The sequence below is a fragment of the Sciurus carolinensis genome, chromosome 1 (assembly GCF_902686445.1).
Source record: "Sciurus carolinensis chromosome 1, mSciCar1.2, whole genome shotgun sequence".
Lineage (NCBI taxonomy): Eukaryota > Metazoa > Chordata > Mammalia > Rodentia > Sciuridae > Sciurus > Sciurus carolinensis.
This window is the reverse complement of record NC_062213.1, coordinates 95,985,267-96,006,170: the sequence shown is the minus strand read 5'-3', so window position 1 is coordinate 96,006,170 and position 20,904 is coordinate 95,985,267. Positions and strand designations below refer to the sequence as shown.

Below are 20,904 nucleotides of genomic sequence, written 5' to 3'. Positions count from 1 at the left end.
GTTGGTAGAGTGCTTGCCTTATAAACACAAGGCTCTGGGTTCTGTAAACACAAGGCCCTGGGTTCGATCCCCAGCACCCAAGGGGGAAAAAAAAAAAAAAGGGCCAGGGACATAGTTTAGTGGTAAGTGCCTCTGGGTGGAAGGAAGGAAGGAAAGAAGGAAGCAAGCAAGCAAACCTGGCTTTCAGAGAGTCACAAGGCAACTGTTGGGATATGGAAGGATCATGATCTCTGAATTTTTTTTTTTTTTTTTTTTGTGGTACTGGGGATCGAACTCAGGGCCTTGTGCTTGCAAGGCAAGCACCCTACCAGCTGAGCTATCTCCCCAGCTCTCTGAATTTTTCTGTAAAACTTCTCACTTATCCTGTTTCTTCCTGTTCTCTCCTCTTCCCCCTCCACTGGCATCAGTTACCTCCACCCTTTTTGTAAATACTTTTCTATTTTGATACAATTCCATCTAAGAAATTCCACTTAGAACCAAAAAGTGGGAGGTTGGAAAACAAGAATTGTTTGGATCAGACCTGGGAATTGGGGACACCAACATTACCCTGTGACTTGTACCCAAGTGAATAAAATGATATTTTAGATCTGGAGCTTTCTGCAGAAGCAGACTAGTGAATTTTCCAGTTGTCGGATAATCAGGAATAAAGTCATGCAGGTCTGAATTAATCTTTTTTGCCTGCTCTATGAAAATGGTTCTGGACCCTTTAAATACGTTTTCTTTTTCAGCTGGTAGTAGACGATGTTGGAGAAACATTTCAGGAGGAACCATTGATTTCTGGTTCTAGTAGGTACCCTAGAACTTGGCTTCTCCAGGTCTCCACTCCTGTGGTACAGAGTAGCCAGCAGTACCCAATGGCCAGCAGCTTCCTTTCAGGCTCTTTCATAGCAGAATTCCTCAGGTGAGCCATCTCCCATAAACAGCCTTTCCAGGAACCCTAGGGGGGGATCTGTAAGTTCTGGAAGGCAGATTTCCAGCACATTCCACCAACATGGCACTATAACTTCTCTGCCATTCAATGAGCCACACCATGACTCCACTCCACCCCCCAATACTGGGGATTGAAACTAAAGGTGCTCTGCCACTGAGCTACATCCCCAGCCCATTTTATTTTATTTTTTGTTGTTTTGAGACAGGGTCTCCTTAAATTGCCCAGACTATCCTCAAACTGCGATCCTTAGTTTGAGGCTGTCTCCCAAATTTGCTGGGATTACAGGCATGCACTACCACACCTGGCTTACAACAGTGTCTGCATCTCAGACCTGGGGGACTCTTCCTTATACCCTCTATCTTTAGGGGCAATAGCAGTTCTTCCCCTAAGTGCTTTAGAGTTCGCTTTGCTTGTTAGTCAATCCCTCATTAGTACAATTCTCTTTTGATTTAATTATTTATATATAACTCTCCCTGTTGATATCATCATGTAGTTTCTCTCTCCTGGTTGAACCCAAGCAGCATGGTGGTGGTGCATGTGGTATCTGGGTGAGAAGGGATGTTCTTATGACCTACATCTCCTTCAGTCTCTGTGGAAAGCCAGTGCTATATGATACAGGTGCCAGCAGGGAGGAGAGGGCTTTTGTACTGAATACCTTAGGCCATGATGCCTGGACTTTGATAAGTGCTTGGAGAATGAACAATTGAACTAGCACTGGCTTTCAACCTTTTATCGAACTTCAGGGTTTCTGTGAAACCCTTGCCCAGTCTCCCTCACAGGTGTCCAAGGAACCAACAAGGGATGGAGTATAAAATCTCTTTCAACATTAATTTGCCCTGAGCATAGTTTTATGTAATCTCACTGGTATTTTAGAGTGCAAATGGACCAGGAAGGGAGAGACTAGAGGCCAGACGATCAGACAGGAACTATTGCAATAGGTTCATGAGAGATAATGGTTAATTCAAAGTGATAAGGAGTAAAAAAGGAAAGCATAAGAACAATGCACAGTTTTCCCCAGAGACCCAGTTTTGGAAGTAGGATTACCAGATAAAATACTTACAAAAGAAGTTATTTATTGTTTATCTGCAATTGAAATTTACTGGTTCCCCAGTTATTTTGTTTGATCTGTTTTCTAAATCTGGCAACCCTACTTTGAAGTCTACCTTCACAAACATCCAAGGAACCAAGGAGAGATGGTTGCTAAAGTTCCTTTCAGCATTAGTTTCTCCTCTGCAAGATATTATGTAGTCTGACTGATAATTTAGAGTGCAAACAAACTTGGAAGAGGGAGAGACTAGAGGCCAGAAGGTCAGACAGTTAGCTGTTACGATAGGATGGCGAGATGACAGCTAACTTACTGTGATAAGGGGTGAAAAAGAAAGCAGTGGTTCCCTCAGACCCAGCTTTTGAAGTAGGATTACCTGATAAAATACTTACACTAAAAAGTAATTTATTGCTTATCTGAAATTCAAATTTACTTAAGTGTCACAGGTGTTTGGTTTGATCTGTTTTCTAAAGGTTTCTTGTCCAAAACGCTGGGCCACCAATCTCCAAAGCCAGGCCAGCCCCTGCTCTCTCTTCCCAGTATAGACCTCAGGGACTTGGGCTTTTCCCCTTTCCTCTTCAACACTGTCACCACTCTACCCTCTGGGATTGACTCCTCTTCCCCAGGCCAGGCTGTGAAGCAGGTTGCAATTTTCCTAGTTACTCCTTCCTTGTTGATTACTCCCAAAATAAGTCGCTAGCCTCTCATGAGAGTTTTACCTTTCATCACCAGAGAAAAAGATACAGGGAAACAGTCAAGAATAAAAAGTGTACAAGATTTTAAAAGTTGTTCACAACTGGAGTCTCAGGTTTATAATTACTGAACACCATTCTCCCATAGCAATTCCAATGCCTCGTCCTCCTTTATTTCTGAAGACAAATCTGAACATTCTGGTGCCCCCACATCTCTATGGATCCCTTTTTCTGTCCTACAGAAGTGTTTCCTCCGCCATAGCCTAGGGAATTGTGAGCCACTAGAATACATTAAGAGTTTTTTTTTTTAATTTTTAAAAAATTTTAGTTGTAGGTGAACACAATACTTTTATTTATTTGTTTTTATGCTGTGCTGAGGGTCGAACTCAGTACCTCACACATACTAGGCAAGTGTTCTATCACTGAGTCACAACCCCAGCCCCAATACGTTAGTGTTTAAGGGACAGAGATGTAAACTCTCTGGAAAGCCATGAAAAACTAAAATAAACTTATGTGTTCTACCACTGAGCCAGTCCTCAGGGACCTTTTTTATTTATTTTTATTTTTTTATTTTTGGCACCAGGATTGAGTCTAGGGGCACTTTACCAGTGAGTCACTTCCCTAGTCCTTTTCATTTTTCATTTTGAGACAGGGTCTCACTAAGTTGCTGAGGCTGGTCCCAAACCAGTGATTATAGCTGCTGGGATTCCAAGCATGCTCCACTTCTCATGTCTTCTAAGGGACCTATTTTTACAAAAATATATTTTTAAGTTACAGATGGACATAATACCTTTATTATTTTTATGTGGTGCTGAGGATCCAACCGAGTGCCTCACACATGCTAGGCATGCACTCTACAACTGAGTTACAACTACAGCCCCTAAGGGACCTTTTTTGAGGGAAGAAAAAATGAAAATATGGAAACACATGTAATTTTTAAAAAATTTAATTGTAGTTAAATATGCATAACAAAATTTACCATTTTAACTATCTTTAAACAGTTCTATGGCATTAAGTACACTCATACTGTATGCAACCATCACCACTATCCATCTACATAACTTTTTCAACTTCCTAAACTGGGACTCTGTATCCATTAGTAATAATTCCCCATTCTCTTCTCTCTCCAAACCCTACAAACACTGTGTGTGCTACGGATAAACCTAGGCCCTCCCACATGTTAGGCAAGTGCTCTATCACTGAGCTACATACCCAGCCTCTGCCTTACATTTTATCCCTATTAAATGGATCACTCTGGACACCCCAAATAAGTGAATTCATACAGTATTTGTCCTTTTCTGGATGGCTCATTTCACTTAACACAATGTTCTCGAAGTTCACCTACGTCTTAGCATGTTTCAGAATTCAGTCTTAAATTCATTCCTTTTTAAGGCACATAAAGTTTTGTACATAATTAGTGCCATTAAATGTGTACTCTTTAGAAATACAAAACAATACCATGAATACAATCTGGTTTTCTCATCAAAGAAGGCTATGAACAACTGGTGATAATAGGGCTTATTTCCACCATCAGAGGAAAACAAAAAGTATGCAATCCAAACGAATGACTCCTCCCAGGCGAACTAGAGCTCTTCAAACCCTGCCCCTCCAAGTCCTACAAAGAACTACAACTCCCAGGGGCTCTAGGGGAGGCGCTACTCTACGCGCCCGAAACTCCACTTCCCAGCAATCCCAAGTCCGCCGCATTTCCCCGGCGCCCCCTAGCGGCGCACTTCGGCGGACCCCAGTTCCCGGCGGCCCTCGCGGCAGGTTCCGGGCATCGGGAGGGTTGGAGATGGCGGGTGCTGGTTCTGCTGCTGTGTCCGGGGCAGGGACCCCAGTGGCAGGGCCCACAGGCCGCGACCTTTTTGCCGAGGGGCTCCTCGAGTTCCTGCGACCGGCTGTGCAGCAGCTCGACTCCCACGTCCACGCCGTCAGGTGCAGGAGAGGGAAGGTTGGGGGCGGGACCTCTGGAGCTGGCTTTGTAGGGGCGGGGCTAAGAAAGGCGGAGACAAGGTAAGTTCTAGCTGATACTAAAAATAAATTTGAGAAACTGAGTTGAGGCCCGAGTGAACAGGCGGAAATCCTCGGGAGAGGGCGTTAAATTGAGGCTGGCCTGTTACAGTCCTTGAGAAATACGTAGGCGAATTCGTTTTCTGAGTTCCCTTTACTGACCATGTAGGCCTTGCACCTCTTTGCAGAGAAAGCCAGGTAGAGCTCCGGGAACAAATTGACAACCTAGCTACGGGTGAGTGAGCACCGCTGTATACTTGAAATCCTCCCGACTCAAGTCAGGACCTTTGTTTTACCAGTCTGTCGGCTGGGTTTCTGTCACTTGCCTCCAGAACATGAGGCCCCTTAGGACAAGGAGTGAAAGGAAATGAGTGGAAGGTGTATGTGACCCATGTGCGTGTTTTCTATTACAGTACTAGCCTGTTTTCCCTAAGAACGAGAAATGAGCCGTTAGATGTTTGTTGCACCTTTCTTCCATCCCCAGAACTTTGCCGAATCAATGAGGATCAGAAGGTGGCTTTGGATCTTGACCCCTATGTTAAGAAGCTGCTTAATGCCAGGCGACGGGTTGTTTTGGTTAACAACATTCTACAGAATGCTCAGGTAAGAGAATTTCCCAACAGATTCTTTGCTGTGCTTTGTCCTCAACTCAATGAAAATGAACTGAATTTTTAAAAATGGGGGGAAAGGGAGTTTTCAACTAGTGTCAATAATAAACAGTTCTCAATATCCAGTTGCTGTCATTTACCATTCTTACATACATAAACTTTAAAATAGGCAGAACCATTCTCAGTTATGTTCAACACCTATATGACTGAACTTTAAAGCCTTTCACAGTGGCAGTTACTAGATTCCATATCTTGTCTTGTAGGAACGGCTGAGGCGGCTAAACCACAGTGTTGCCAAGGAAACAGCCCGCAGGAGGGCAATGTTGGATTCAGGAGTTTATCCTCCGGGTTCCCCAAGCAAGTAGCAAGACAGAAGATGGTATGGGACCTGAGTAGCACAAATACTGTTACCCAGTTGACTTGTTTCAACAGACATGAGAAGATTCAGGGAAACAATTTTTGTAGACTTTGGACACCAAAATGACAGCCCTGTTTAAAGCACTTACTTATATAGGGAACCCAGGAAACCTGTGTGCAGTAGGACTCAAGTTCCCAGAGGATTTACATTACAGTTCTTGCTCCCTTCCAAGAATGAACTGAGGCTTCTACATTTTTTTAAAAACTACAAACTTAAGGCCCACCTTTTTCAGGCCTAGTTAACCAGAGTGGAGCATCTTTTGTTACACATTTGGTTACCTGGATCCAGGCAACAGGTCCTCTACCTATGACTTTTTTGTTTACATGAGAATTTAGAGCAGGCAAAGTCAAGGTGACCTCTCCCCACCCTCTTTTGTTGATTGCACTGGCTTGAATAGCAGTACTGCTAGAACCATTTAATTCAATAAATGCTTAAACAGTATCCTAGTTTACTCTGATATATGGAAGGTTCAAGAGGTATATACTTCAATTCACAGCTTCAAGTTGTGATCTTCACTGACTCAGTATCACTTCCAATGAAAAAAAGAATAAATAAAAGAGGTAGGCTACCACATACCAAGGAAAAATAAAACCAAGAGCCCTACTAGGAAGTACTTTAATCATTTTTCTTAGAAAAAAAATGTCCAGACACCTAACAGTTCACAACATTTCAACAACAAAGTAATGGTTGAGTGGGGTTTTTAGGAGCTGGGGGTTCTGGAGTATAAGGAAGAAATGTTGGTATCCTGTTTCATTACAGATGGATGGGCATAGGTTTATAAACGGGAAATTTTGGGCTGCTAATCCAGTATCAAAGCCAGTGGAATGACAGATCTTTCTGTAGTTTATTTCCTGCTGTCTCCTCTATTCCACAGAAATGCACCATACAAAGCCCAGTAGCAGCTAGCTTAAGATCTAGTCTTCCCCTTGAATAGGAAAGGGAGTGAAGGGAAGGTCACTCCTGAGTTTCCATGCTTTCCTCTTCTTCTCCTTGAGGTGGTTCTTCTGTATTCTCCTCCTCTTCCTCTCCTTCCTTCTTCTCAGGTGGCTTCTCATAAGCCTTTTCTGAAGGTGTCACTATCACTCCATCCCAGGTAGATATTTCAGAAGCAAGATCTAGAATAGAAAAATCAGTGCTTTCAGACAAATACCCCAGCAAACAAGTAGAACACAGTAGAAACATTAAGTAATCTGAGTAAGCTGGATGTGCTGGCTAAACACCTGCAATCTCAGAAATTCAGAATGCTGAGCAAGGATCTCAAGTTTGAGGCCAGCCTGGGTAATTCAGCAAGACTCTTATTCAAAAATGAAAGAAAGGGCTGGGGATGTAGCTCCTTGGTAGTACTCCAGGGTTACATCCACGGTACCACACACACACAGACATCTGAGTACCATACTTACAGCTGGCATCACCCTCCTGGCCAAGGATCTTCCTAAAGCCACCATGTGAGAGAATTCGAACCAAAGTCTGAGCTGTGTAGCAGACCATATCCTGAAGAGCAAAGTGAGGATAAATTAGCAAAGAAAATCAGTATCTTATCTGACTAATATTCCTGTGAAGACAGAGATGAATACAACTTTTCGGACCACAGTGTTGGAAAAACCCCAGATCCCTGACCACTAAAGACCACGTTCCCTTTGTCCTCTCAGAACAGACCATTTCATAGCTGTCCCAATACCTGCTGTTCCAGCGTCATGACCGTGTGTACTCTGAAGTTGCCACTCTCACAGGGGTCAGTGATACCCACTGATCCTGGAAGGAACAGTCCCGCAGCTAGAATCTGCAAGCAACGTCTGAAACATAAGGGAAGTACTAAAACACACACACAATCTTACAACTAATTCCAAACTCAAAGAAATATATGGTACCTGTATGCCACATTTAGGGCCAAAGGCTGTCTGGTGGGGTTATTCATCACAGCATAGTGCCCCTGGAAAAGAGTGAGTCTGGTAGGTGTGCTATCTAAGTGGCAATCTATCTTTAAGCAAACAAAACTTGAATAAATCACAAGGAAAACAAGTCATTAAGGTCTAACCAAAACACATTCAGAAGATATTCTAAAATTGCTGCTCGTTTAGTCATTTCTTTCCAGTATCACAATAATGAATAATAGTAATGAAAAAACAAAGGGGTGCTGGAACTCAGTAACTACTCATTTAGTTGAATACTCCCAAAACTCAATGAAATAATAAACTACCTGTCCACTGAATTTCTTTTTAAGCCTCACTGAATTTCAGATTCTGGTTGGTTTCAGAGTAACTACTCTTAACACAGATGAACAGGAGCTCCAATCACCCTTGTTTACTTACAAGTAGGTCAAGGATCCAGGGTGTGAGGGGCTCAAAGCCAGGAAAACGAATCCTCAAGTCCTTCAGCAGTCTGATGAGAACTTTAACTCTGAATGTAAGAGATCCAAGGATTAACAGTAGTAAGATCATACTTCCACACCTGAGGTAGAGTTGAAGCAAACTATACTATTTACAAAACTACATATGTTCTTCTTTCAATCTTAATTTGTTTATTTAAGGTAAAAATGAAAATTCAACAGACAATCATAGCCAAAACAGTTCTATCAGAGGAAGTATGGGGAAACCCTGCTATTCACTGCAGTTAGAAAGGTTATCTTAAAATGAGCAGGGAGAGACTCACGTGGACTGAGAAGCATTTTCCTCAAACCAGCGAGCGTGTCGGATGGCTGCTAAGGCACTCTGCAATACTTTGATGTCCACTAGAAAACAAGCATGACAGGCCAACATGAAACATTACTGTTACTAAGCAAGCAATCCAATCCTGCCACTACAGTTCCAAAAAATTGGAAGGAGAGCGAGCTAATTTTAACACTTCTTTAAACCATCCCATGTTCCTCAGATCAGCAAATCCCTTGTTCAAAAATCACTATACTATTCCAAACTAAATCTAGAAGCATGTAAGATCCATGATTTTCTTCAAAAATCTATCCCCCCTCCCTCCATAAATATTTCCACCGTCCGCTTTAAATATTTCAAATTGTTTTCCTGGCCATCCTGTCCTTGAAAATTTCATTAGGAAGCTGGTGGCTGGTAAAACTATTTCCAGAGTACAGAGGATGTTAGCAAAATCCAGGGTAAACTTAAGTCCTTCATTTTCCAGAAAGCTTCATGTGAAACAAAAAGCTAAATAAACTCAAAAAAACTCAGTAAAAATACCATGCTTTTGATTTCTCCCATACTTATCAGCAATGGAAAATATCAGCAATGGAAAAAAGGACTAACAGTGGAGTTCTGGGTCCAGTTTTCGGAGATTGGGTGGCACTGTTGTGATGAGAATCTTCACTGTAGCATCAGAAGAACTGATTTCAAAACCAGTTTCATTGGTCAGCATGGTCAAAACTGAAAGAACAAAATAATCAAAAGCTGTAATTCACATTTTCATTAGATGATAAAAGTTTTAAATCCAGGATGGGGTGGAGGAAATGGGTGGGCATTTAAAAACAAGAGTTCAGAATGAGGATTCAAAATACAGAGCTTTAGAAAGGAGATAAAATGAAACTTTAATACCCCTACCAAAAACTACAACATAAAACTGCATTTACTCAATCTAGCCTGACCTGACTTTGTTGAAAGTATATTTATAATTATAGGACCTGGCTCCTATTGCCACACAATACATATTCAGCAACAAACTCAAACCTTCAGACGGATCCTGTGCTCTTAAACTTTCCACGACTTTGTTCCCCAGGGCAGCAACGGCTTCCACTGGATTGAGGAAAAAAATGTTATAATCATCTATTTATGTAGACTTTCTGTATCTCTGAGATACTTAGTACTCTCATTTCTGCCCCGCACTCAAATGTGGAACAAGCATAACAGAACACTTTTACAAAGGAAAGCTAAGTCCTAGACAAGAGAAACTCAAAGGTTCAGGAATAGGACACTTCCTATACTCAGCTTTTTTCCATATCAGAGTTGGTGGGTTTTTAAATAATTTTTTTAAAAAAGTTTCTGTAGTTGTAGATGGACAGTATGTTTTTCTTTTATTTATTTTTTTATGCAATGCTAAGGATCAAACCCAGTGCCTCACATGCTAGGCAAGTGCTCTGCCACTGAGCTAAAGTCCCAGTCCCCATATCAAGAGTTTTTCAGGTCAGTGGCACTTATAACATCTAGACTGCATAATTCTTTGGGGAGAAGGGTCAGTACTGTACAATGTAGGCTGTTTAGCACCATCCCTGGCCTTTAACCCCTTCTGATGCCAATAGTACCTCCTAGTTGTGACAACCCAAAATATCTCCAGGCAGTGTTAAAAAAAAAAATCTCCAGGTGAGAAACAGCCCAAAGTACTGGGCATACATTCTTTCAGACACACATTATAGAGTCTGTTCCTGTTATGGTTTGGATATGAGGTATCTCCTAAAAAGCTCATGTGTTGGGGCTGGGGAGATAGCTCAGTCGGTAGAGTGCTTGCCTTGCAAGCACAAGGCCCTGGGTTCGATCCCCAGCACCCAAAAAAAAAAAAAAAAAAAAAGCTCATGTGTTAGGCAATGCAAGAATGCTGACAGGTGAAATGATAATATTATGATAGCTGTAACATTATTAGTGGACTAATTCATTTGATGGATTAATAATCTGAATGGACTGAGTGATAACTAGGTATGTGGGACATGGATAGAGGAAGTAGGTCACTGAGGATCTGGCCTTGGACTGTATCTTGTCTCTAACTGCTGTGTCTGCTTCCCAGCTGCCATGAGCTGAAAGCTTTCTCCTGCCATACCCTTCCACCATGATGTCTGGCCTCACCTCAGGTCCAGAGCAATGGAGTAGGCCAATCATAGACTCAAACCTCTGAAACCATGAGTCTCACACTTTTCCTCTTCTAAGCTGTTCTTAGCAGGTATTTTCATCACAGTGACAATAAGTTGACTAACAAGCCCCTTATCAACCCAGTAAATTTAAAAAATTAAATTTCCTATTTGTGTTCCAAACACACTTTCTCACAAAAAAAAAAAAAAAAAAAAAAAAAAAAAAAAAAAAAAAAAAAAAAAAAAAAATCTGGTCTTTAAAGATTTCTAGACCCCAAACCCAACTATTATATTGCTTTCCACAGTCAGAAAGATGAACTGGGGGCTGAGGGATATAGCTCAGTGGCAGAGCAACTGACTACCATACTCAAGGGCCTGGGTTTGACACCTACCACCAGAAAAGAAAAAAAAAAGAAAAGGTATACTCACATGTTGGCAGAATCTTTAGTATTACTACCAGGTCAGCTACATTGTGTCCTGTAGTCATTGTTCCCTTTTTATATGATCCTACCTGTCGGACTTCTTCAATTTGCTATTGGAAAAGGGATTACAGGGGGAAAAAATTAGAAGGAAATAGGTGCCAAGTTCCTCTCAGAACTCTTTTTTATTTTTCTTAATATTTTTTTACATGTTGATAGACCTTTATTTTATTCTTTTATTTACATATGGTACTGAGAATAAAACCCAGTGCCTCACAAACATGCTAGGCAAGGACTTTACCACTTAGCCACAAGCCCAGCCCCTCTCTCAGAACTCTGAAGACACAACTCCTTATTTCCCAGATTTGGTTGCAATAGTAGTGAATTCATATCCCAAAAGCAACCACATGAAAGCATGGCTATACAACATGGCTATAGCATACCTAGCTGACAATGATAACAAATCTTGCCCCCAAGAATAGGATTACAAGGCAATTCCAGAAGTCTATACTAAGCTAGATTTGGAACAGGTAACTAAAAAGTTAAAGAGATTGAAGCCAATGAAAATTCCACACTACCAAGCTTGCCTTTTCTTAGGACTAAGCCATCAAAAAAAAAAAAAAAAAAAAAAACCCTCACCATTTCAAATGAAAAACAAAAACCAAAACTCACCACTTCAAATGTTCCTGGAGCCACAATCAAATTGTCAATCACATTGTTTATTTTTGTCACCAGAGAAAGGATTGAGGCCTAAAAAACATCAAAAAACAAAAATAACCCTAAAGTCAAAAATCACAACTAATTTCTCAAGAGTTTCTTAAGATTGGGGTCCCTAATCTCTTTACAAGCGAACTCGACACCAAGGTGGGGCTCTGAAAACATTTCAACCCTTCTGGCCTTGAATATATCAGAAAAGAACAACTATTTGATCCACAAACAGATTCCCCAATAATAATATGAATGCATACCACATAACGTTTATACATTCACTTGGCTCTTGACCTCCAGCTACGATGGAAATATAGAAAAAAATAAACCCTCTGTGGAGTGCAGGTTCTTGCAGGTGATCAAACCCAGAACCTCATACATTCGAGGTAAGTGCTGTACCACTGAGTTACACACTCAGCCCACATAACACTCTTCTTAACTAATAGTCATTTTTCTATGTTTTTAGCAAAATCTCAGAAAGAAAGCCAAAAGAACATACCTGTTCAGCAGAATTGGGAGCAAGGTCCTGATTCCTCTTCAGCAAGGCTTCACTGAAAGAAGTTTCATCAGGTGCTGGCTTGACCCGAGGGAAGGCCATTTCACACTAAAAGAGAAACAAACAACATACCATTTACCACAAATAAGAAAGATATTTTTTCCTGTTATGACAGAAAAAATTAAAAACAGAAAATTCTACTTGTTTTCATTCAAGATATTCAAATGAGGACAGAAAAGCAAAGCCATAATTTAAGCTCTCACAATCTTTGTATTTAAAAAAAATAAGCCAGAGACCCAATCAGTCGATTAGGAGCAAAATCTTACAATCATCTAGGCAAGAAATGATCTTCCCTACCCTGCTTACATTTTTGTTTTTTGCAGTACTGGGGATTGAAACCACTGGCACTCTACCATTGAACTTGCAACCCAGAACTTTTTAATTTCAAAATAGGGTCTCCCTAAGTTGCCAAAGCTGGCCTCAAATTTTGAACCCTCCTGCCTCAGTCTCCTTAGTAGCTGGGTTTATAGGTACACACCACCACACCCAGCTTTGCTTACATTGTTTTTGTATGTGAAAAGACAGTTGACTCAAAACTTCAACTCTAGAGGGGAAGAGTGGATAAAGAAGGCTGGATTTCATCAGTGCATGCTGTCTACATGTATTGTAGTATCACACCGAACCACTTATATGTACTATTAATACATATTAATTGAAATAAAATTAGGGGCTCAGGATGGAGTGTTTGCTTGGTCAGTTTCAGCCTTAAATTTAATCCCCACCACCAAAAATAAATACATTAAAATTTAAAACTTTTTAAATTCCAAATCCACTCACAAATCCCTACTCCAATCCCCAGTTGACTTCATTAACATGGAGATGCTGGGCCATTTCTATACCTATAAGAGAACAGTGGCCAGGAAATTAACTGAGAACTCACCAAATAGAAATCGAATGGGATATGTGGCACAAAGGGCCTGAACCTAAAACAAGAAAAACAGTCCAAATTATTTACCATATAGAAATCAAGCGAGATGTACACAATGCACCAGCGATTCTGAAAATATGTCTTCTGAATGGACAACAGTTTTGGGGAGGTATCATTCTTAGCAAAGTGGGACCAAACTCATTTAATAGAAGAGCAGCAGGAAAACACATTTCTAAACCACACCTGGCTCTCACAAAATCAAGTACCAGTCAACTCCAAATTCCCATTTAGCTGATTGAAACTAGCAAATGCAAAGATGTTGAAAACGGGTACTCACCCTCCTCCTGGACCTCCTCTGGAACCAAAGCGCCCACCGCGACCACGGCCTCTGTCACCCCTAAAAATACATAGTTTTATTTTGACCTCACAGATGAAATATCCATCATACCACACATATAATTTCAAATTGACTTACCTCCATCGCTCTAAACTTCCCTAGGGAAGCAGAGACCCCACTCCCACATTCACATGGTGCCTAGCTCCACTCCCCAAGACATCCTCAATCGGGATTTAATCGCAAACTCACAGCAGGTAAGACACTGAGCCCCCACAAGATGTAACCCATAATATCCCAATCCTGTTACTTCAGAGACAAAAGTGACTGCTCATCCGTACGCTAACACGGTACATTTATAGGGCATAGCCTATCTGTCATTCACTAGGCACTGAGGAAGAGTGCGGAACGTCCCGGCCTTCTCAGTCTAGAAGGCGGGTGCTACTCCGGTCCCCGAGGACACTCCCTCATCTCAGCCTCCCAAAGCCGGACGTGTCGAACCCACCTCCCGACTCCAGGGCCCCATCCCCATCTCCATCCCAGGCCCGTTTCCCCGCCCCGTCGGCCTCCCAACTACCCTACTCTCCCGGATCAGGAGTCTCGGGCCCCGGGATACACAGCCCTTGGTCCTCCGACTCCTTTCGACCCACCCTTCCTAAAATTCTCAGAGAAACATTTTGAGCCCCTAAGTACCCTTACCTCATGGCGCCCTTAATCCTGAACAATGGAGGCCGCACCAACCGCCCCTTTCCTCCCAGACGCGGGTAACTGGAGAGGCGTCTTGGCCGCGTATCCCAACAAAACTCAGCAGGATTGGCTCCCTTCTTGCTCCGCCCTTATTGTTTACTGGTTTACTTTGGCGAATCGGGGGAACCAATAAAAAATACCTACTGTATCAGGAACCAGCCAATAAAAATAGGTTTAACGGTAATGACAATTTTCGACTGGACACTAGATGGAGCCAGAAAAAGAATTTCAGGACAGCGGAACATACAGAGAACTTTGTATACGCAAGTTGAACGCTTTCTATTGCAGGTAGCAGAGTGGCGCAGCGGAAGCGTGCTGGGCCCATAACCCAGAGGTCGATGGATCGAAACCATCCTCTGCTATCGGAGTGCAATGTTTTTCTTTTTTTCCCTTTTACTTTCCAAAGCTACAATACAGGTAATTTACATTTCTTCAGTTAATATATGCTATTCTAATTTCCTTCTTTCTCCCTCAAAAATTCAATCTTTAGGAACTGTTTTTCCACCGACAGGCAAAGTAGACGGAATCAACATAACGTGTAGAAACTTAAGGCAAGAAAAGCCGCCTTCAGATAGGGAGGAGGTATTAATTGAGGCAGTGCCAAAGACACTGAATGTTAAGAGACTGGAAGGCAAATTGAGACTGCCTTTGGAAAGAAAACTCGGAAAACAGGAGCAAGAGAAGTGGCTAGGAAAGAAAGACCCAATCCATGCTTATTGACTGTTTCCCCTTAATTTTGTTTCCTCCCTCTACACTGATTTCATCCTAGCACCTTCACCAGCCATATGTACAGTTATACTGTATTTGCATTTGAAACCATCCTCTTACTGTGTGTTTTCCGACCCTCCTGTAATCCTTTCGCTCCTCCTCCGTGTCCTCTTGCGTTGAGTACTGTTTATTATTCCAACCCTCCTCCGTTAATTGGATGTTATTGCATTTTTCTACTCTTTCGATGGTTACCCTAAAAATTACAACGTGCATCCTTGACTTAGCAAAACCTAATCTTTACCCTTCTTGTGGAAAATGTAGGAATAATTTAATTCCATTTATTTCCATTACTCCTCCCGAATTAGATTCTATTGTTGCTATGTGATTCTTTATCCATGTGTAATTTACTACAACGGAATGCATAGATCTTAAGTGTAAATATATTCCGTCCATTTAATCACTATACAGATGAAAAGTAAAGACTATTTCTATCAACTTAGAAGAACTCACTTGTATTCCTTTACCCTGCCACTGTAGGTAACAGCTATTCTGGTTTCTATTATCACTGATTGGTTTTGTCTGTTCTTGATCTTCACATAAATAGACTCATACTACATGTATTTTTTCCTGTGTCTTGGCTCCTTTTGCTTATCTGACTTTGTGATTCTTCCATTTTTCTACATTTATCAGCAGTCTGTTCTTTCATCCTCCCCTCCCCCCATACTGGGAATTGAACCCTGGGTCCAGCAAATGCTAGGCAAGCAGTCTACAACTGAGCCACATCCCTAGGTCAATCTAGTCTTTATTTATTTATGAGTAGCATGGTGTTGTATAATAGCATGTATTCCAGTTTGCTTATCCATTCTCTCGCTGATGAATTCAGGACCCACAACTCACTGAGACACACATGTACACATTTGGGTATCATTCTGTATGAAGCCACTCAATATTCTTCTACATGTTTCTTGTGATCAGATGTGTATTCATTTTCCTTGGGTAGGTGTAGGTGTATATGTACACAGAATTTAAATTTTATATATATATATATATATACATTTTAATTGCACAGAACATTAATGTTTATTAATTTAGTGCGCAGACTAATCACTGTATCATTTTAATGCTCTTTATTTCTTCCTTCCTGCATCTCCAGCCTACCATGTGGAATAATAGTTCCCTTGAAAATTAGTTTCTCACTTCTAGTGACTAACTTCAGGGGTTTTAGTTTGTCAGAATATGACTTTATTTCACCTCTTTTTTTTTGTATGCTTGATTTTTTTGTTTCCTTGTGGTTCTGGGAATTGAACCCAGGGATGATCTACCACTGAGCTACATCACCAGCCCTTTTTATTTTGAGACAAATTCTCACTAAATTTCCCAGGGTTGACCTGGAATTTGTGGTTCTCCTGCCTCAGCTTCCCAGATTGCTGGAATTACAAGTGTGCACCACCACACCCAGTTCTTGCCTGTGTTTTATGGTTTGTTTGTTTGTTGTTTGTTTGTTTGTTGTTTTGTTTCTTTTGTACCAGGGATTGAACCCAGGAATGCTTTACCACTCAACCACATCCCCAGTCCATTTTATTTTTTATTTTTGAGACTGGTCCTCACTACATTGCTGAAACTGATCTATGAACTTGCAGTCCTCCTGCCTCAGCCTCCCAAATTGCTGGGATTACAGGCACACACCACCTCATCCTGCCTCTTTTATGTTTTTATCTTTTTTTTCTGTGCTTCATTCTGAGTAGTTTGGAGTAGTTTCTTCTGTCCTTTCTTCCAATCATTACTCAATTTCCTAGTTCAGTCTAATCTGCTGCTAATTATTAATTGGTTCTTATTTTTTTTGTACATGGGATTGACCCCAGAGACACTATACACTGAACCACATCCCCAGTTCCTTTTTAAATTTTATTTTGAGACAGGTTCTTGATAAGTTGCTTAGGACCTCACTAATTTGCTGAGGCTGGTCTTAATTTTGCAATCCTCCTGCCTAGGACTCCCAAGTTACTATGATTACAGGCATGCACCACTATGCTGGCAGTTCTTAACTTTTGTTTTAAAATATTTGGGATCTAGAGTTTCTATTTATGTTTGACTTACCTGCTCCCAAGTTTCCCAAAGGACTGCAGCCTTTTGGGATCCTGACCAAAACCAGGAAGCTGGTGTACCAAGGTTCCTACCTTTGGGAACATTTGGATTCCAATTTTTGTCCTGCTAGCTCTACATAACCTATTTTCTGCCACCAATTCTGCATCAGCAAACGACCCCAAAGTAAGCTAACTTCTCTGCTTTCCTGTCCTCCCCTGTTCTTATGCTAAGAATTCTTCCTTTTCCTTCCCTCCTTCCTTCCTTCCTTCCTTCTTTCCTTCCCTTCTTTCTTCCTCTCTCCCTCTCCCTCTCCTCTGTCTCCCTTTCTTTCCAGTGTTAGGGATCAAGCCCTGGGCCCTACTCTTGTGCATGCTAGGCAAGCATTCTGCCGTTCTTTTATTTAAAAAAAAAAAAAAAAAATTGGGCTGGAGATGTAGCTCAGTGCTAGAACATTCTTGAAGCCCTACATTCAATCTGTATACACACACACACACACACACACACACACACACAAATCTTTTTTTAATACATTTTTAGTTGTCTGCTACTGGAGGTACTCCATTATTGAGAGGAGTCCAATTACTAAACTGTACTTCTAGTTCAGTCATTACTTCTGAGCTCCAGTTCCACTAATTCAGAAACCTAGTGAATACCTCCACTGGGTTATCTATAGACACCTCAAACTCAAACTAAAATTATCATTCTCCAAAAAAACTCCTTCTTCAGTTTGTCAGCTAATGTGGTCAATGGCACATCAACCCTTCACTTCCCAAAGTCCATTTGATATTACAAAACATTTCGCCATCTTCTATCTACCTCTACATATGGCCTTTCCCTCCCCACTATAGGACAAAGACATTATGCCTATCACACAAAAGCTTTCATGATGTATCCTCCTCTGCCCTCTTTCCTGCCTCTCCTCCTCAGACATTCCTAATGCACACACTTTACATCTCAGATCACAGTTGAAAACACAAGCTCCCACTGCAACCAGCCAGGTAATGCACTTGAGTGAAGCACAGTGGGTAGGAACCTGTTATGGTTTGGATGTGAGGTGTCCCCCAAAAAACTCACCTGTGAGACAGAAGGTTCTTCAGAAAAGAAGTGTGATTGGGTTGTGCGAGCTTTAACCCAATCAGTGAAGTAAAGGCTGGAGGAAGTAGGAGATTTGGCATGACTATGGGGTATATATTTTGTTTCTTATTTTCTTTTTCAGGAACCAGGGGTTGAACTCAGGGGCACTCAACCACTGAGCCACATCCACAGCCCTGTTTTGTATTTTATTTAGAGACAGGATCTCACTGAGTTGCTTAGCACCTCAATATTGCTGAGGCTGGCTTTGAACTTGTGATTCTCTGGCCTCAGCTTCCAGAGGCCCTGGAATTACAGACATGCGCCACCACACCCAGCTTATATATTGTATCTGGAGAGTGAAGTCTCTCAGCTTCTTGATCATCATGGGAGCTGCTTCCTTCTGCCACTCTCTTCGGCCATGATATTCTGCCTCACCTCCAACAAGAAGGAATGAAGCTGGCCTTCTATGGACTAAGAACTCTGAAACTGTGAGCCCCCCAATAAACTTTACCTCCCCTAAAATTGTTCTGGTCAGATCTTTTAGTCACAGCAGTGAAAAAGTTAAGACAGAACCATAATGAATTAGTCATTTCAAGGGGGTCACATATTCTTGCTCCAATTGATTAAGGAGGGATGCAGGGCCTATATTACTGGCTCTTCTAATGTTTCCAGAAAACTTAGAAACCCAAATATTCATGTACCATCTGCTGATTTTTATATATGGGCAATTTAATGAAATATATAGAAGAACATAGTTCGGTGTGGTGGCATATACCTGTAGTCTCAACTACTTGGAAGCCTGAGGCAGGAGGATGGCAAGTTGAGGCTAGCCTTCCACAATTTAGTGAGAATGTTTCAAAATAAAATAAAAAGGGCTGAGGATGTAGCTCAGTGTTAAAGCACTTGTCTAGCATGTATAAGACCTTGGATTCACACAAGCCAAATAAAGCATATATATTTACAATCTGAAGTTGGTCTCTAGGCCACCAACCCTAGACAATAAGAATATATGTTTCCTAATATATACTTCAGTACTATGTTTTCTCATAAATGAATTTACCAAAGTAGCAGGATATAAAATTAACACACATAAATCAATTGCATTCCTATACACCAATGATGAATCAACTGAAAGAGAAATTTGGAAAACTATTGCATTCAAAATAGCCTCAAAAAAATACTTGGGAATTCATCTAACAAAAATGGTGAAAGACCTCTACAGTGAAACCTACAGAACATTAAAGAAAGAAATTGAAGAAGATCTCAGAACATGGAAAGATCTCCCATGTTCTTGGATAAGCAGAATTAATATGGTCAATTAATATGGTCATACTACCATAAGTGCTATACAGTTTTAATGCAATTCCTGCTAAAATTCCAATGACATTCTTCATAGAAATAGAAAAAGTAGTCACGAAATTCATTTGGAAAAATAAGAGACCCAGAATAGCCATAGCAGTCCTTACTGAGAAAAGTGAAGCAGGAGGCATCACAATACCAGACGTTAAATTATACTACAGAGTTATAGTAATAAAAATGGCATGGTATTGGCACCGAAACAGACCTGGAGACCAATTGAACATAATAGAAGACACAAAGACAAACCCATATTGACATAGTTATCTCATACTATGCAAAGATGCAATTAACATACATTGGAGAAAAGATAGCCTCTTCAACAAGTGGTACAGGGAAAACTGGAAATCTCTCACCCTGCATAAAACTCAACTCAAACTGGATCAAGTACTTAGGCATTAGACCAGAGACCCTACACCTAATAGAAGAAAATGTACACCCAATATGTCAGCTTAGGAACCTACTTCCTTAACCAGACTCGTAAAGCACAAGAAGTAAAATCAAGAATCAATAAATGGGATGGATTCAAACTAAAAAGAAGAATCACAGCAAAGGAAACAATCAAGAATGTGAAGAGAGAACTTACAGAATGGGAGAAAATCTTTGCCACCTGCACCTCAGATAGAGCGTTAAGCTCCAGGATCTATAAAGAACTCAAAAAACTTAACACCAAAAAAAAAAAAAAAGAAAAGATAAAAAAACCAAATAACCCAATCAATAAAGGGGCAAAGGAACTGAACAGGCACCTCCCAGAAGGAGAAATACAAATGGTCAACAAATATATGAAAAAATGCTTGGCATCCCTAGCAATTAGAGAAATGCAAATTAAAACTACACTGAGATTCCATCTCACTCCAATCAGAATGGCAATTATCAAGAATACAAGTAACAATAAATGTTGGCAAGGATGTGGGGAAAGGGTACACTCATACATTGCTGGTGGGACTGCAAATTGGTGCAGCTACTATGAAAAGCAGTACGGAGATTCCTCAGAAAACTTGGAATGGAACCACCATTTGACCCAGTTATCCCACTCCTTGGCCTATACCCAAAGGATTTAAAATCAGCATACTACAGTGACACAGTCACATTTATGTTTATAGCAGCTCAATTCACAATAGCTAAGTTATGGAACCAACCTAGGTGCCCTGCAACAGATGAATGGATAAAGAAAATGTGGTACATATACACAACGGATCATTACTGAGACATAAAGAATGAAATTATGGTATTTGCTGATAAATGGATGGAACTGGAGACTATCATGCTAAGTAAGATAAGCCAATCCCAAAAAAACCAAAGGTCAAATATTCTCTCTGATATGCAGATGCTAACACACGATAAGGGGAGACAAGGGAAGAATAGGAGTTTATTGTATTAGACCAAGGGGAATGAAGGGGAGGGAGAAAACATGGGTATAGGAAACACAGTATAATGAATCAGACATAACTTTCCTATGTTCATACATGAATGCACAACTGATGCAACTCCACATCATATATAACCACAAGAATTGGATTCTAATTATGATGTTATACTCCATGTACGTATAATATGTCATGTAT

At 40.9% G+C, this 20,904-nt stretch overlaps 2 protein-coding genes and 1 non-coding gene across 4 annotated transcripts; 2 read left to right on the top strand and 1 right to left on the bottom strand.

Moving 5' to 3' along the window:
• The first annotated feature begins 4,416 nt into the window (after positions 1 to 4,416).
• Snapin (SNAP associated protein) lies at positions 4,417 to 6,148 on the top strand. Its single transcript, XM_047524464.1, has 4 exons — positions 4,417 to 4,606; positions 4,870 to 4,916; positions 5,166 to 5,284; positions 5,553 to 6,148. Exons 1-4 carry the CDS (start codon positions 4,464 to 4,466, stop codon positions 5,652 to 5,654), a joined length of 411 nt encoding a protein of 136 aa, XP_047380420.1. The 5' UTR covers positions 4,417 to 4,463; the 3' UTR covers positions 5,655 to 6,148.
• A 158-nt stretch (positions 6,149 to 6,306) lies between these two features.
• On the bottom strand, positions 6,307 to 14,169 carry Ilf2 (interleukin enhancer binding factor 2). Of its 2 annotated transcripts, XM_047524443.1 has the most exons (14): positions 14,069 to 14,169; positions 13,373 to 13,432; positions 13,048 to 13,090; positions 12,111 to 12,215; positions 11,576 to 11,653; positions 10,914 to 11,016; positions 9,376 to 9,441; positions 8,959 to 9,075; positions 8,357 to 8,435; positions 8,017 to 8,104; positions 7,576 to 7,637; positions 7,386 to 7,500; positions 7,108 to 7,198; positions 6,307 to 6,822 (listed from the first exon to the last, which is right to left on the bottom strand). In XM_047524443.1, exons 1-14 carry the CDS (start codon positions 14,071 to 14,073, stop codon positions 6,662 to 6,664), a joined length of 1,173 nt encoding a protein of 390 aa, XP_047380399.1. In that variant the 5' UTR covers positions 14,074 to 14,169; the 3' UTR covers positions 6,307 to 6,661. The 2 variants fall into 2 exon arrangements, with proteins under 2 accessions (XP_047380399.1, XP_047380407.1); XM_047524451.1 differs by lacking the exon at positions 9,376 to 9,441.
• A 237-nt stretch (positions 14,170 to 14,406) lies between these two features.
• Trnam-cau (transfer RNA methionine (anticodon CAU)) lies at positions 14,407 to 14,478 on the top strand. Its single transcript has one exon. It is a non-coding gene; the product is annotated as a tRNA-Met (tRNA).
• Positions 14,479 to 20,904: the final 6,426 nt, after the last annotated feature.